The sequence below is a fragment of the Patagioenas fasciata genome, chromosome 4 (genome assembly GCF_037038585.1).
Source record: "Patagioenas fasciata isolate bPatFas1 chromosome 4, bPatFas1.hap1, whole genome shotgun sequence".
NCBI classification, from domain to species: Eukaryota; Metazoa; Chordata; class Aves; order Columbiformes; family Columbidae; genus Patagioenas; species Patagioenas fasciata.
The window spans coordinates 42,372,302-42,387,683 of record NC_092523.1 but is presented as its reverse complement, the minus strand read 5'-3'; the positions used below and the strand labels follow the sequence as shown (position 1 = coordinate 42,387,683).

Genomic DNA, 15,382 nt, shown 5'->3' with positions numbered 1-15,382 from the left:
CAGGGTCAGATACTTAATCTGTGAGCATCTCAGAGTATAGATCTGTCATTTTATTTGTCATTTTGCCCAAGCAATATGCATAATCATTGTAAACTGCAACAAAGTTAAAGCTGATAAAATTGTTATATACGTATTATTGTGAATCCCAACTGTCAAAAGCAGCCTCCTTCTCCTGCCTCAAGTGTGAGGTGATGTAGCAAATATGACTTTTTATAAATTTTTTTCTAAACTTTCTTAGACTGTGGTCTGGCAAAGCTGTATATTGTTAATGTAAGACAGATTTCTATGTGGCATACTTGTTTACTTTTTCACTAAGTGGAAGATGCAGGCTGTGTTAACAGAGAAATTATAATTTAATATTTTTCTAGAAATAATGATAGTGAAATAGTTCTTTATGTAAATAATGGTATTTTTTCTGTTATGTCTGTGACAGTTGATGCTTTTAAGGATTTTGTAATATTTTTTTTTAGAATCTCCAGCTATTTGCCTTTTTTTTATAAGATGAATGTTAACATAAGAGGCAATTGCATTAATGATGATCAATAAAGGGAATGGAATTGTTATATTCTCTAGTGTATATTATAGTTACCATGTAACTTGATGGAAAGGAATGTGTTGAACTATTACCTCATCTATCTAAAATGTTTTAAAAAATTTGGAAAATTTTTCTCAAGGGACCCAGCAACTATGTGACAGTGTAATCCAAATAATTAGGCACATTGTTATTCACTGAGTATCCACACATACTCACTTGCCTTATATGGAATTTTCTTATCTGTAATATGATTTTTAGTGCTCTTTAATAAATATGTTTTCCACATATGTATTGAAAATTTTTATAGGAAGTTGGGAAGGGTCTTTTTAGTGGCAGTTGGAGGTTTTGATGATCCTTTTATTTCTATCTTTTTACTTTTGCTGCTGTAAAAGTAGTTTGAAAACTCTCTTGTCCTATAACAGATATTGAATTTTAAAATACAGCCTACTACGAACTTCTGAAAATCACAAAACTTTCTGAACAATTCTGAATAAATTTTTTTGACTAGTGCAGTATTATAAATATTATTTCTTTTGGTGTACTCGTGTTTGCAAAGGCACCTGCAGCCACAGAAGGATTATACGTGAAGGGAATATGTGGCAAATGCATCAAATGTGTGCAGTAAACCTAGAAATGTGTTGCGTTTTTGTAAATAGCACAGTAAATATTAAAATCAACTACTTAATAACAGTTTTTCTTGCTCATTGGTTGCTGAAATGAAACACTTATATATATGCCTATGAGGTCCTACTGCAATATGCACCAGTGTATGATGTTTCAAAGCCTTTAGAGTGCATTGGCGTCTATTTGCATGCTGACAAAGAAAATCAAATATTTTACAGTAAAATCAGCCATATTAAGTTTGTATCAGGTGGGTGTTGGTTTTGTGTTGCGGGTGTGTGGTTTTTTGTTTGTTTGTTTGTTTATTTTTTGTGGTTTTTTTTGTTCATTTGTTTGTTTTCTTTCTCCTGATGAAACTTTGGATATTTTCTTTCACAGGAAATTTCTGCAAAAGTAAGGCTTTTAGCTGTCATTCAATATGGCTCTGAGGATGCTGAGGTCACCAGGAAGAAAAAAAAGTTCCAAATAGTAATTAGATGATGTAATTGTCCTGACTTGTCTGAATAACAAAGACATGTTGGCTTACATTCTGGAATGCATATTAGAAATGTTTTCACCTAAAATGTGTTTTTATTTGATTGTCAAGAATACTTGAAGAATTTGTATATGAGTCATCAAAGAATGTTAAACTTCCTTTAAGATGCATTGCAGTTTTCACGGGGTATTTAGGTTATATAGTTATATAGTTGCTGTAGGTGTAAGATTCTATGTTTGTAACTTTTGTAAAATTCCTGAAATCCTTTTTCTTTTTGTTTTGTTTTATTTTTTTAAGGTGGCTTTGGAGAGCATGGAATGTCAAAAAAACGAGGTGCCCTCTATCAGCTTATAGACAGGATAAGAAGATTTGGCTCTGGTATTTTTACTGTTTACATTAGCAGGTTGCCTGATGTGATAATGTATCATGAACATTAATGATGATAGTACTTTAGCACTTTAAAGCCTTTCTGTATTAATACTGGCATAAGCAAACTGTAAAATAAATAGTACAAGAATAGTAATGAAGTATTTGCTCTTTGTTGCATTTTGTTAGAGGTCTATTTCCAGCATCAAATCTGGAAGCAAAAATATGTAGTTTTGAATCTCATATTAAAAATTCCTTAGCCTTTTCATATGGCTGTGTTCACAGTTATCAGCTGATGTCAATACAATGTCTTTTCAGTGCAGGTAGGCTATGCTGCATAGCTGCTAATTTTACCGAGTGTGTTTGGTTTTTTTTTGTTTGTTTGGTTTTGTTCTTTTTCTGGATCCAATTGGGGCATTCTTATGATTCATACTGTGTTTGAAGCATTTATGGTATGTTACACTGAAAGTCCACATTTTTTTACTAATCATTCTTTTGTCAGTATGAACATAATTGAATTCAGCAGGCTATGTAAGTGGAATCCCCAATAATACTGGTGGAGTTTACTCACCGTATTTGATGCAAGCAGATGTCACTTTAAAGCCTTGAAACCTCCACCTCAACAAAGAAAACATGTGAAGCTCCATTGTAATCACACCACATTATGTCTAAATGCATCAATGCCTATCTTGTAAGATTAACCAGAGCACAGTAACTGCCTTTGCAGATGTGCTCTGGTATACAGTCTTCATCCTTTATATGAGAATTACAATTTTTGCATGATTGTTTGTCATCTTTTGCATACAATTTGGCATAAATTTCATACTTCTAGTTCAAAAGAAAGTTGATAAAAATACTTTTGAGTGGTAAAACATCTATATTAACATGCAGTGTCATTCAGTAATGACTGCATTTTAAGCGTGACAACAGTTTTTTTCTGAGGTTTCTGCTTGCATTTTAGACTTCAGTGTAATTCTCATTTATTTACTTATAAGGATAAGTTATTTGCTTTACCTGAGTGTTTTTTTTAACCCTGAAATTTTCTCCATCATGCCTGATATACTTTGTGTGACATGTTAGCTATTACAAAGGCAGGCTTGGCTTTTTGTCCTGTGCATCGAGAGCTTTCTCCCTGCTTTGTGCCATAGCTTCTTCCCTTTCTTGCTTCTGCTGCTCTCCCAGCCCTGGGACTTTGCCAAGATACCATAGATGTGATCCTGCCCCAGAATCCTCCCTGATTCTGACACAGCCATTAACACTTGGGTGGAACTGGTATCACAGGTGGTACTCACAGAGGGAAGGTGTACCCTTCAATGAAGAATCATACTAACTTATAAATCGCTTCAGAAGAAGCACCTGGTATGGTGTGCAAGTCCTTGTCTAACTATTCGTATCCTCTTCTGTTGTCACAGTAAGTTTCAGCTGATTTGGGAAAGATTTGCCTATAATGGGATGAATGGTGGTAATAATATATCTGAAAACAGTAGACACTTGTCATCTAGAGAAATTCCAGCCATGAGTAATACTTATCCATAGGGTTCCAAAAGCTTGTTTACTAAAAATGTACGCTTGCAACCTGAGGAGCTGTAGGGTTACTATGAAAATTAAACTCGTGTTTTCATCTGAAAATGTATCTACTGGTAATTGCTACAAGGGATAGAGATTGGAGGGAGAAATGATCACCTCTAACTTTTTCCATGAGTACACAACTTTGCAAATAGTTTATCTACTTTTTCCTTGTAATTCCTAGTGATAACAGCCGATCTTACACTTCGATAAATTCTTTCTGTTCAGTGTTTTAAGGATGGTCATGCACTTGCTTTTTCTAGATTTTTCAGTAGAAATGAAAGGAACAGTTAATGTCTTGATTACTTTGGGTCTGTCTGAAGTCTTCCCTTCTTTGCTGGAAAAATCCTAATTTATTAAAGAAAAATACACATGGACTGAGATTTTAAAAATTATTATTATTAAATGAGAAAATTTAGATGAAATTATGTAATGTGCCTTCAAGTTGACAAAAATATGTGCGACATGTTGCTGTAGATGTATTTGAAAAATTAAGACTGTTCATTTCAAACATTTATCAGAAAACTAAGTAATAATGAACTGTTGCATAACAGCAATGTCCTACTTTTAAAGGGCATAAAGAAATAATTTGACCTCCTGGAAAATAATTGTTCTCTTTTTTGTGTGTGTGTTCTCATTCAGTGTTTTAATTATCATTACAGGCTTTGAGCAAAATAATACATCTAAAGGAAGAACTACTGTCAAATTCTCAGGAAAAAATGAGAAAAACCGATTTCCCAGAGCTGCTACATCTCGAACAGAAAGAATATGGCCAGGGGGTGTCATTCCATATGTAATAGGTGGAAATTTCACTGGTAAGCTTTGTGCTTTGAATGGGGAGAAGAAATAAGAATTTTTTTTAATTGTCTTTTTTTTTTTTAAAAAAAAGGAAAAAAAGCTAAAGACATACTATGGAGGTCAGTAGAAGAGTTTCTGTTGGATCAGGCCTCAAGTACGTCTGTTCTGAAAATATTAGTCATACTTGAAAAAATTGTTCCCAAAGGCAAGCTACATAATAGGAATGGATAGCTATGTTTTAGAAAGGGGTGACTCTTTTTCTTTGTCTAATATTTCTTGTTGCGTGGTTGTTTCAAGAGCCTAAGTAGCACAAGGTCATGAAATCTGTTTTTTTTAGAAAACGCAGGATATTTAGCACAAGAATATAGCTAATTTAACTGGTGTGATGTATTCTGCTAAACTGATTTCACTCAACAAACTGACTCAAGTGTGTTTTGTAATTCCTCAGTTTGGTTTTCAGATGGGTACACGCAGACATTACGTATGACAAGAAGAAAGACTAACTTAAAAATACATAGAATTCGTAGCAGAAAACTGTAGAAAAGGTTTAAAACATTTGTTATCTGAAAAATGTAAAGGGACCAATATTAGTATGGATGTAAGAGGTAATTTAAAACAAAAAGCGAAGGAGAAAAGCACACATGGATGGGAAAATATATGTAATAATATTTATTGTGCACAATAATACAAAGAATCAAAATAAATATGCAAATGCTCACACATTGTATGCATATGTATATGGAGAAACAACAGCCTTTCAAACTGCCAACTGCAGTCAAACTTTTAGGTTGGCTCTTTACATAGTACTATAACAAATGTGACCTTTGCTTTAGGATTACCATCTTCTGAAATATGGTAGAAAACTAAATGAAAGCATATAATGTTAAATATTTTACCTTTTTCTTAATGAAAGATAAATTCTAAAGCAGGGAAAATATTGTTAGAGATAAAATAAAAGAGCAAGACAGGATGAAATAACCTTCAATTTTTAGGATCTGACATGATTTGATCTTGCTTTTTTATTATTACTTTTTAAAATTATCCTGTCCTGTGACATCTTTGCAAAAGTCTGCAAAGTGGATGCATTTCTGGTAGCAAACTCATGCCAAACAGTACCGTTCTTTGTGGATTTCCAGCTCAGAAGCAATACAGCAATATTCTCAGATGTGGCCTCCAAGTTGATAACCCTTGTCTTTTGAGGCAATGAAATCACATTGCTATATTATCTGAAGTACTCTGTAGTAGCTGGCTTGCTGTTCTGTGGTGAAGGCTGACCTGGCTGCTTCCTCATCTAGAGTACAGTTTTGACTGCTTCTTAGCGTGTTTCTTATTTTTTAAACAAATATGTACGTATACTTAGTGTTGTACCAAATCAAGAATTTCCTGCTTATGGTGGATCATTTGATTTCTGAAATATTTTGATGCAAATAAGTGGAGACTGGTTCCTATTTGAGACAGCACTATTAAAATCAAATGCCTTGAGTGGTGTTCCTGTTTACATGGCTTAGGTTAAATTGGTCTCCAGATTTGAAGGCTGTAGGATTTTTTAATTATTATTATTACTTATTCCTTCTGGCTAGATAGCTAGGATCCAAAATTCCTCTTCCCCCTGATAATTCCTCTTCCACTTGATAATTTCATCTGGGAAATTGCTTAGTAAATATTATGTTAATGCAGGCACATAAGCAACACTATACTTCTGCTGTCTTCCTCTGGTGTAACATAGCTATGCTTTTTATTGCAGGTTTTATGTTTGCTAAAGTGTGTCAGGCACAGTTGGTCCCCTTACAGGCAGATATGTTATGATGAGCTGATAGCCTGAGTATGTTTTAATTGGAATCTGGCAGTACATGGGACTGCTGGGACACAGTATTTCATGATCCAGTGACTCCTTCCAGGCCTATAATTCCTAGTATTAAAATCTGATTTTAAGGAAGAAGACACAGTTAGAAAAGTCTCTTATTTCAACTCATATAATTATTCTTCCAGGCACTCAACGTGCCATGTTCAAACAGGCAATGCGGCATTGGGAAAAGTACACGTGCGTTACATTTATTGAACGAAGTGATGAAGAAAGTTACATTGTATTTACATACAGACCATGTGGGTAAGTGTGTATGTATGGTAACAGATACTTGAACTTTCAGTGTCTGGCCATGTTTGTCAGCTTTGTAGTTCTAAGTGAATATATACTTCATAGAAAAATGAATAGACAGTCACTGCATTTAAATGATATGCGTGTTCTGCTTGGCTTTAAGTTCAGTGAAAGCAGTATGTATAGTAACTTTTTGGTGCTATGCCTCTTTTGTCTATTTCTAGATAAAATGATGTTGCTATATATATGTAACTATGAGACTTTTGTATTTCGCTTTCTGTCAAGTTTTTAATATTTATATGTATTGTTCCAAAGATATTTCAGGCTTATTCTTTGTTTATTTTTAGATTTCTGCATGCCACATGTTTACTGCTGAATTATGTATGGACATGTATCTGTATTCCTTTTCCAGTTTAATTGTTGTTAATTGTAAATTTAACTCTTCTGTTGTTAGACAGCCCTTGCTGAGATGCATTTAACCAGCATATTCATGATCATTTTGCAAATTCCTTCTTCCAGGTCACTGATGTATTAAAGTGAACAAAACAGGTTTTATTACTCATTAGTCCAAGCTTTCCACTAATCACTGTGTTCCATCTTCAGATATTTCTGCTCCAAATGCCTCAGTCAGCTATGTTTATTATTTATTCCACTCAGACTTCTGAATTTCATATAGTGGTCAGTGAACTTCCTGAGTACACTATGTTAGTTTTCCAAGAAGGGCGCTTTCTACCTGTGGAAATATTGTACTTATGGTAATCACCTTCAGTTTGGGTTGTGGGCTCCAGAGTGAACAGCTCTCTATCTTGCTGACTTCTTGATTGATTAACACATTGCATGGCTACTTTTGAATTTTTATGGGATAGGGTTGTGAAAAGAAGTTTTGGGACCTCTTTGGATGGTAGGAATGATCCTGAATGTGTCTAACTATAGCTTATAAAATTACAGATAGACTTTTCCATTTAAATTACCCCAACATTCTTCTTAAGGCATAGAACAATGTAAAAACACCACCACCTAGACTATTTTAAGAAAGGCATCACCTTTGCTTTGTAAATTTTGTGAGCCACAGATCCTTGCAGTTGAGGAACCTATTCTATGGGAGTGCTTGTGAACTTGCCTGTCACATTCTTGTGCTCCCGGAGGTCTGCTGTATTAGACCCCTGTTAGAAATGGTGCTGAGTGAAACGAACTTTTGTTTTGACCCAGCATGGCTGTTATTTTAGTTATTGATGCAGCCTGTAAGATAGGATTCTGGAATACTGACATACAGCTGGAAGAGAAATGCAAAGCAGAGAATGATCATAATTGTTCCCTGTACTTGCAGAGGTAAAAAGCATTGTCAATTTAAACAGAAGAGTGTGAAAGATAGAAGTGGTCTCTGATGCTTTAGAAAGACGTATGGGAATATCTACAGAGGTTTGTTTTTGTGAAAAGTAAATTCTGCAGCTTCAAAGTGCTGAAAGATAAATGACAGAAAATCACTCCAGCCAAAGTCACGTCAGTTCCTTACGCGGGTTGATGCTTCATGAGATCAAGTCACCTTAGGGTGAAAGCTGGATTATAACCCATTTAAACCAGAAGGTTGGAATATACTCAATATCTACCTTCAAAGTCAGCATTATCCTTTACAGTTAATGCTGTTTTATTTGTGGGTACTTTACAAATTACAAATAATTTACAAAGGCTCTAACAAGTTTAAAATAAAAATAAGAAAGAGTGTGGCTATGAACAGTCCACCAGTGATGAAAATAACAAGCTAAATGGAAGGGGCTGTTGAATTACTTTTTTGGGGATCCTGAATCCATGCGCCATTTCAAGAAGAGTCAGATAAATAAGAACACATCTTCTCTGGGTGAATAGGAACCACTGTGTGCCAGAGATCTGCATAGAGTGCTGATGCAGGATTTACTGTAGAAAGAGCCCAGGCAAAAGTGACACCAAACCTATGCAAATCCTTTCTACTACGTGGTCAGTCACATTGAAATTAATCTCAGTTCTCTCCCATAGCACCCTGCTGTGTTGGTTTGCTAGCACGTTGTGTCATTATTGTTTGCAGTACCACGGCAGCTAACATTTACAGATGAGGGAGACTTTATTGTAGTTAGCACTGTTCAAATTAAAAACTAAATGATAAACCCTGCCCCAAAGAGCACACAGTCAAAACATAACACGGTTAATGAAACAGAAAGTGGATACATATATGTGGAAATTGAGATGGCAATATCTACAAAGGTCTCAGGTGACAGCGTTAGCACACTAGCCAGTAGAGTGTTATTGAGCCTTTGTAAACATTAAGGATATTTTGAAGGAGCGTAATGCATTACTTCATGGGATGCTCATCCCAGATGGGCAGTGATGAAAAATACAATATTTGAAATATAGCAGCTGGTTATCAGAAATATATAACCTTTCTAAAGTTGACGGTTTATGTATCAGCAGTAAATGAGAAATAAGTTTTGATTATCACAGACCCATAGGTCTTCAGTGGATCTCAGAAAGATGTCTAATGTATTCTTAAGACAGAAACAGCTGCACCTAAGTCGTCGCTGATACACGCCTGTCTAACGTGTTTCTAAAATCCTGAAAAAATGGATACTTCACAGTCTGCTAGGAAATGTATTGCTTCAGTGTCCTTAATATAAGAAATGTAGGAAGCTGGGGGCAGCATTTTTGGTCATGGCTAAACTGGATATTTTTTGCTGCAATTAAAGTACTTTACCTTTTTTCTTGCTCATCATGGCTATAGAAAAGAAATTATTATTTCTTTTTTGAAGGAATCTATAATATGCTTGGAGATTGTTACTATGTTCACCCTCTGTTCTATTTTCTTTTAGGCTAGAAAACTCTAATTCATTTAGTCTTTCCTGGTAAGTTGTGTTTTCTGGGCCTTTGATCACACTGTTACTCTCTTTGAGATTCTTTTCAACTAATCCAATCTTCCCTGAAATTGAGGACCCCAAACTAGGGCGTGTTTATTCAGATGAATCATTACTTCTGCTGAGCCAGTGTTAGAGCTAATTCATATGTCTTGCAGTCTCTCCTTCCACTTAGGTTACCCAAGCATGGTGCCTTGCTGTTTCTCAACAGCTGCCACGTTTGACTCATGGTTGTGGCTCTGAATAAAGGCCAGAGTTCTTTCTGCAGCACTGATAACTCTGTCACTGGTTCCAGCATCTGATGTCTTTTATGCATCCTGGGACACAAAACAATTCTATATGCCCTTTTTCAGATCCCTAATCTGTTAAAAATTGCTATAAAGTCCAGGCTTGTTTTCATTATATTTAGCAGTCTTTTCTCAGGCTGCAAGTTTTAAGAGCATCTTCTCTAGCTTCACTTCACATAATATTCCAATCAGCTTTATACCTCACTTTATATCAGGGTCCTCTAGTTTGTTTGTGGGCAGCTTGTGTGGAGAAATATCAAAGCTTTACAGCTGGATCTCTCCCTCCTATCAGTATAATTTCATCTGTTGCTGTCTTAAACTATAATTATTTGTCATCATGTCTTATTTATTTAACCTGATTTTGAGAACAGTTAATTATTGAAATATTGTTTCTTAGTACAGCTGAAGTGCTAACTTAGTAGTTTGAAATTTTGTAATTACTGAGAGTCATTTGTACCCATTACTTGCAGATGTGAGAATAAGAATATAGTATTAAGATACTAGTGCTTATCATTCTTCTACCAAAACAGTGTACATTGACATTAATATCTATTACAGCATATATTTATGCAGCTAGTTGATTAGAGCAAGTAAAACTCTAATTTGTAAACAGGTTCAAAAAACTACTGCTTCTCTATCGTTTTATTGCATGCTATCAGATAGGAAGTGCCTGAGGACCCAGTAACTATACTCTGTATGCAAAGCCAAAAAAGGGGTCAGCAAACTGGAATGGCCTCTAGTCACATGCTCTTAATAAATATTACTGAGTACAAGATGAAGCTTCTTTTATACAGTGAGACAAAAAAGAACAATTAGTCATATTGTTCTGGCATCGAACCATGCCTTTGATCTGCCTTCGTGGCATTTTTTGTTCTCCACTAAAAGACTTTTAGGTACTTATTACTGACAAGATTCAGATGACTTATTACAATCACTACTCTGTCCTCTTGTATGGATATTTGACAAAACTGTTTGAGATACAGGAAAATCAGATCTCTTTCATGTGCTTCCCTGAACATTGTAGAAGGAACAGCTTCTGAATGTTTTAATGTTTTTTGAACTTGCTAGTGTATTAAATAGGCAAGCTCCTGAAGCTGGTGAAATAGATAAACTCGTTGCCTAAGGTGAACCTTTTTCAGAATTCTTCAGCTTTAAGAAGGATTACAAGTTATGAAAGGTGCTCAATCACTTCTAAGGAATGAGAAGAAATTCAGAGTTGTACTAAATAATCCGTGGCTTTAGGGCTGACTCATGCTCTCAGGTGGTAATTAGCTCCAGCAGCTGGGCCTCGTCCTGCCCACAGCAGCTGACATGTCTTCTCTGCTAGTTGTGGTGTGGCCTGCAGGATGGCTGTGACCAAGGTGCAAGTGACCGGTTGCCATAGTCTAAACCACAGTGCTTTAACATAAACGGAATGAGGGGTGATCTATGTTAATACACTGGGAGAGGCAGCTAGTAACTGAGGAATGGAATCAGTTGGCTGTTCTTTATAATACTGTGGTAGTCATCTCCACTGAGCAGGTGAAGAAGCACTAGTCACTTCTGGCATCATAATAGGTCCTCTTAGGGCAGTGAATCAGAGCATTTAGTAACCATGATTGTATTGATCCCTGACAATAAGCAAATTCATCGAGCCAGGTCATAGCCAATATCTCCTTTGTACAGAATGAGTTATATTTGTGATACAAAGAGGTGTGTTTTTCTCTAGAAAAAAAATCTCTGCTTTAGTAAGATTTTGTTCATTAATTCTGTGAACATTTTTATCTTGCTTTGTGTTACATGTAGGTGATGATATGCAGTCCTAGAATGCTTATGAAGTTCTGCCATTTTTCATCTACAACTTCACAAAGTCAGTGCAATGGCAAGCTGATGTTGTGGTCTTCGATGATTTTTATATTATCACATGCTGAAGAGTGCAGCTTTTTAACATGTGCAGCATTGACTCTACCTGATTCTCCATATTAATTTAAGAACGTTTTTGACAGTAACTGTAAAGTAGTATTAGTTGAAAGAATGAGTGTATTGTTCCAGTCATTTCACTTTCTCTCTGTCATTTGTTTCTCTTTGCTTGCCATCATTGATCAGCTAGACTGATTAAAGGGAATTAGAGATTCATAAATAGTTACTGTCTCCAACTGCTGTCTGGTGCAATAAAGATTAAAGAGATGAGAAGCTTAAAAAGCTTCCAGTTGACTCAATTTAGGGGGCATGACAAGTGCTCATACATCGCAGAAAGGTCTTGATCTTTTGCCAAACACACCTGGGGTCAATCCCGTGATATTGCAAATTAACACATTTATTTAATTATTTATTTTAATTTTCCTTACCCTTTGACTAAGTGTGATTCTTGAAGTGATCAGAATCTTGTAGCTTAATTGGATGAATCTGGTGTGCTTGACATGACACTCAACCTAGCAAATCCCAAAGACCCTCTGAGTGTGAGTTGCTGCTGTTATTTTAAGACTTGTTGTTAATTCCAATTTTGTCATGTAAAGAAAAAAATATATTTACTTATAATTTCTGAGAGGTACTTGAAATCTGTTAAGTAATCAGTGTAAGTGAATTAACCGTACTCATCTGGCTGCTTGTTTTTAGGAGCAGGCCAGTTTTAAAACATGATTCCCGATGTCCTGGGTTAGAGGTGGTCAGTATTAGACAACTTGGAGTAATACTATGTAAAAGATTCCAGTTAAGTTTTGGTCTTCTGAAAAGAAAACATCTTTTAGATGTGTCAGATGAGGTACCCAAAGTCACTACACACATTTGATAATACCCAAATTATCTTTTTTTTTTTTTTTTTTAGAACAGTAAAATATCAAATTATTTTTGCAAACACCTAAAAATCTACCTGATTTTTGAAATAGCACTAAAAACTTTCAGAGGTGATCTTAAGCACTTCTGTTTTGAGAAACAATCAACTTTTTGGTATTGTTAATTCTATTTGGTAAATTGGTTAATTAAATATTTAAGATTTTCTTGTTAAAGCAAATTGTCTTAAAGTGTCATACTAGCCATTCTGTTGTTCTGCTATTATTGCACAGCTATAGCTTGATCTTTTCCAAGATATAGTGCAAAATCTTGAAAGGTTAAACCCTCTTTTGATTCAAATGAAATAAAAAGGACGGGAAGAGATAGACTGTAGTTAAATTCTTGCTTTATTTTTTTGCCCTTGTTGCGAATAGTGTCAATAAAAGCAGAACTGGAGACATCATAGGAGGCACTATTGGGAATAATAATTTTTTTTTTCAGTTTTTCCTTTTTCTCTCTTTGTCTTCAAAGTATCTATGGAAATTTTTAACCACCAAATGTGTCTTTTCTAGTTGAAGCATGTAATATACATGAAGTCAATAACACAGGCAGGTTAAAACTATTGGAATAGTATTAAATATTCCACAACCTACATTCTTAATAACCTATTGATTTGCTTTAAGCTGTGAATAATTATTAATGTTCTTTAGTTCTGCATTGCAATTTTTCTCTATAGAGTTTCCACACAGTGGTAAACATGAAGAGTCAGCAGGAGTGTTTAAACTGTTTTAAACTAAAGGATTTGTTCTGCCTTTTCATAATTATATGCGGTTATCCTAACTTTACTTTCATCAATCTCTAGCACTGCCATCATATGTTCTATTCAGATCATAGAGGTTTTGAATTACAAATTAAATTCCAGGTTTTAAACAAAAGTGTTTTAAATGTCTTCAGTCTCCAAAGTGTATTTTGCAGGACTGTGAATGAATGGAAAACTAGATAGGTTAAAACTGATTGTGTGGTTGGGCTTAGCGGGTTGTGGTTAATGGCTTAGACTCAGATTGTGACTGAAAGTGCAGTGTTGCAAAGGCATATCCTGGGACCTGTCCTTTTTAACATCTTTTTCAATAACCCACAAAGAGGTGATGACACATGCTCCCATCAATTTTTGCAGATGACACCAAGCTGGGAGGAGCCAAATGGTAGGCTTAATAGCAGAACTGTCACCCAGAAGGACCCAGGCAGGCTAGAGGAACTGACCGACAGGAACCTTGTGAAGTTCAACAAGGGCAAATGCAAAGCCCTGCCCCTGCAAAGGAAGAGCAAGATAGGCTGGGCCCTGCCAGGTTGGGGAGCAGCTGTCTGCAGAGGCCGTGGAGCAGTGAGCTGGGCAGAAGCTGGCTGTGGGCCATGACAGCAAAGGCAGCCAACTACATCCAGGGCTGTGGGAACAGAAGCACAGCTGGTGGCTCAAGGGAAGGAATCATCCCTCTCTACTTGCCGCTTAATAGGTTACAGATAGACACTACATGCAGTTATGGATCCCCAGTACAAGGAAGATGTTAATAACCTGGAAGGGCTTAAGCATGAGGTCGCCAAGATGCTCGGGAGATGGAGTACTTGTCCCGTGAGGAGATACTGAATGTCCAGGGGTTGCTCAACTGGAGAAGAGGTGTCTTCAGGGGGACCCAGCAGCAGCTCTCAGTTCCTAGAGGGAGGATAGCAAGATGAGGGAGCCAGGTTCTTCATGGTGGTGCTTGGTGGGAAGACGCAAGGCAACAGCCATAAGCTGAAGCAAGGTTATCAGACTGCATGTAAGTAGTTGAAACACTGAAGCACATTGTGCAGAGGGGCTGTGCTCTCTCTATCCTTGGAGGTTTTCAAGACCCAACTGGATAAAGACCCGAGTAACTCTGGTCTGACTTCATATCCGACACTGCTTTGAGCAGAAAGTTGAACTGGAGACATCCAGAGGTCCCTTCCAACCAAAATTATGCAAGAATCAGTGGAATTTTATCCATATTTAGTAGTCTGTAATGTGAATTTTCACAGATTATATGCATTTTGGGGCTTTCTATTTTTAAAGCAACCGTCAGGCTTTGTTGGTGTATTTTATCTCTTTGTACAAGTTAAGGTCAGTATAGCATAATTACCATAATGATGTACATGATTTTAGCATGGGTGGGAAGCCTTAAGTCATTGAGATCACCTAATATGGAAATGATGACGTGCTTTCACAGCACATTAATTACTTCGTCTGATTGATTTTTGTGTTTTCCACCATGATTTCCTGTTGACTGCCAAGGCAAATGCCAAACCTTAGTCCCCACTTCAAACTGTTCAAAGATAAGGAACAATGTTTTTCTGAAAGATTTGAAGTCTGGGACCTAGGAACTGTGTTTGATAAATTTTTTCAGTGTACATAATGCTGCTGCCTATGGCAGTAAATTGGGAATTCTATACTGAGGATAGAAGGTCTTTAATGGCTTTTCAAATTAATTACCTTTTCTGAGAATAAAGAGTTACTGCAAATTCTACTGCCTTTAGCTCAGGGTACAGAGAATATACTCCAGCAATCCCTTTTTGATTGGATGGGACAGTAAATAACATTGGTAGGAGGTTTTAAAAAAACAACAAACCACAAAACAAACCAACGAAACAAACCCCAAATCAACAAAAAACGCAACAACAATAAAAACCAAAAACAACAGCAAATCCCAAACCTTCTTTAGTATCCAAGCACTTGTTTCCCCAGGATGAGCATGAGTGAGTAAGAGAGTGCATGAACTATGGTAGTTTCCTTATTGCACAATAGAAACATATTCAAATAGTTGAGTGACTAGTGAAAGATAAAAGCCCAGGTTAAAATTATATTGAAAGTATCTCTAGTGCTTTAATTGTGTTTACATATTCATCTTCCTCTTCACCTGTAGCCATAATATGTATTCTGCAAACATATAGTCTAAAATATATATTAAGCAAAACCATTTCAGTGTGTCAGGTGCAAAGGTG

General features: G+C 36.0%; 1 protein-coding gene across 6 annotated transcripts in view; it reads left to right on the top strand.

Moving 5' to 3' along the window:
• TLL1 (tolloid like 1) overlaps positions 1-15,382 on the top strand; it is a 136,602-nt gene that overhangs the window by 63,866 nt on the left and 57,354 nt on the right. For all 6 annotated transcript variants that reach the window (XM_065837344.2, XM_071807723.1, XM_071807725.1 and 3 more), the window contains 3 exons: positions 1,929-2,009; positions 4,226-4,378; positions 6,351-6,468. In XM_065837344.2, the coding sequence (XP_065693416.1) occupies positions 1,929-2,009; positions 4,226-4,378; positions 6,351-6,468 (352 nt within the window). The remainder of the gene's footprint in view (positions 1-1,928; positions 2,010-4,225; positions 4,379-6,350; positions 6,469-15,382) is intronic.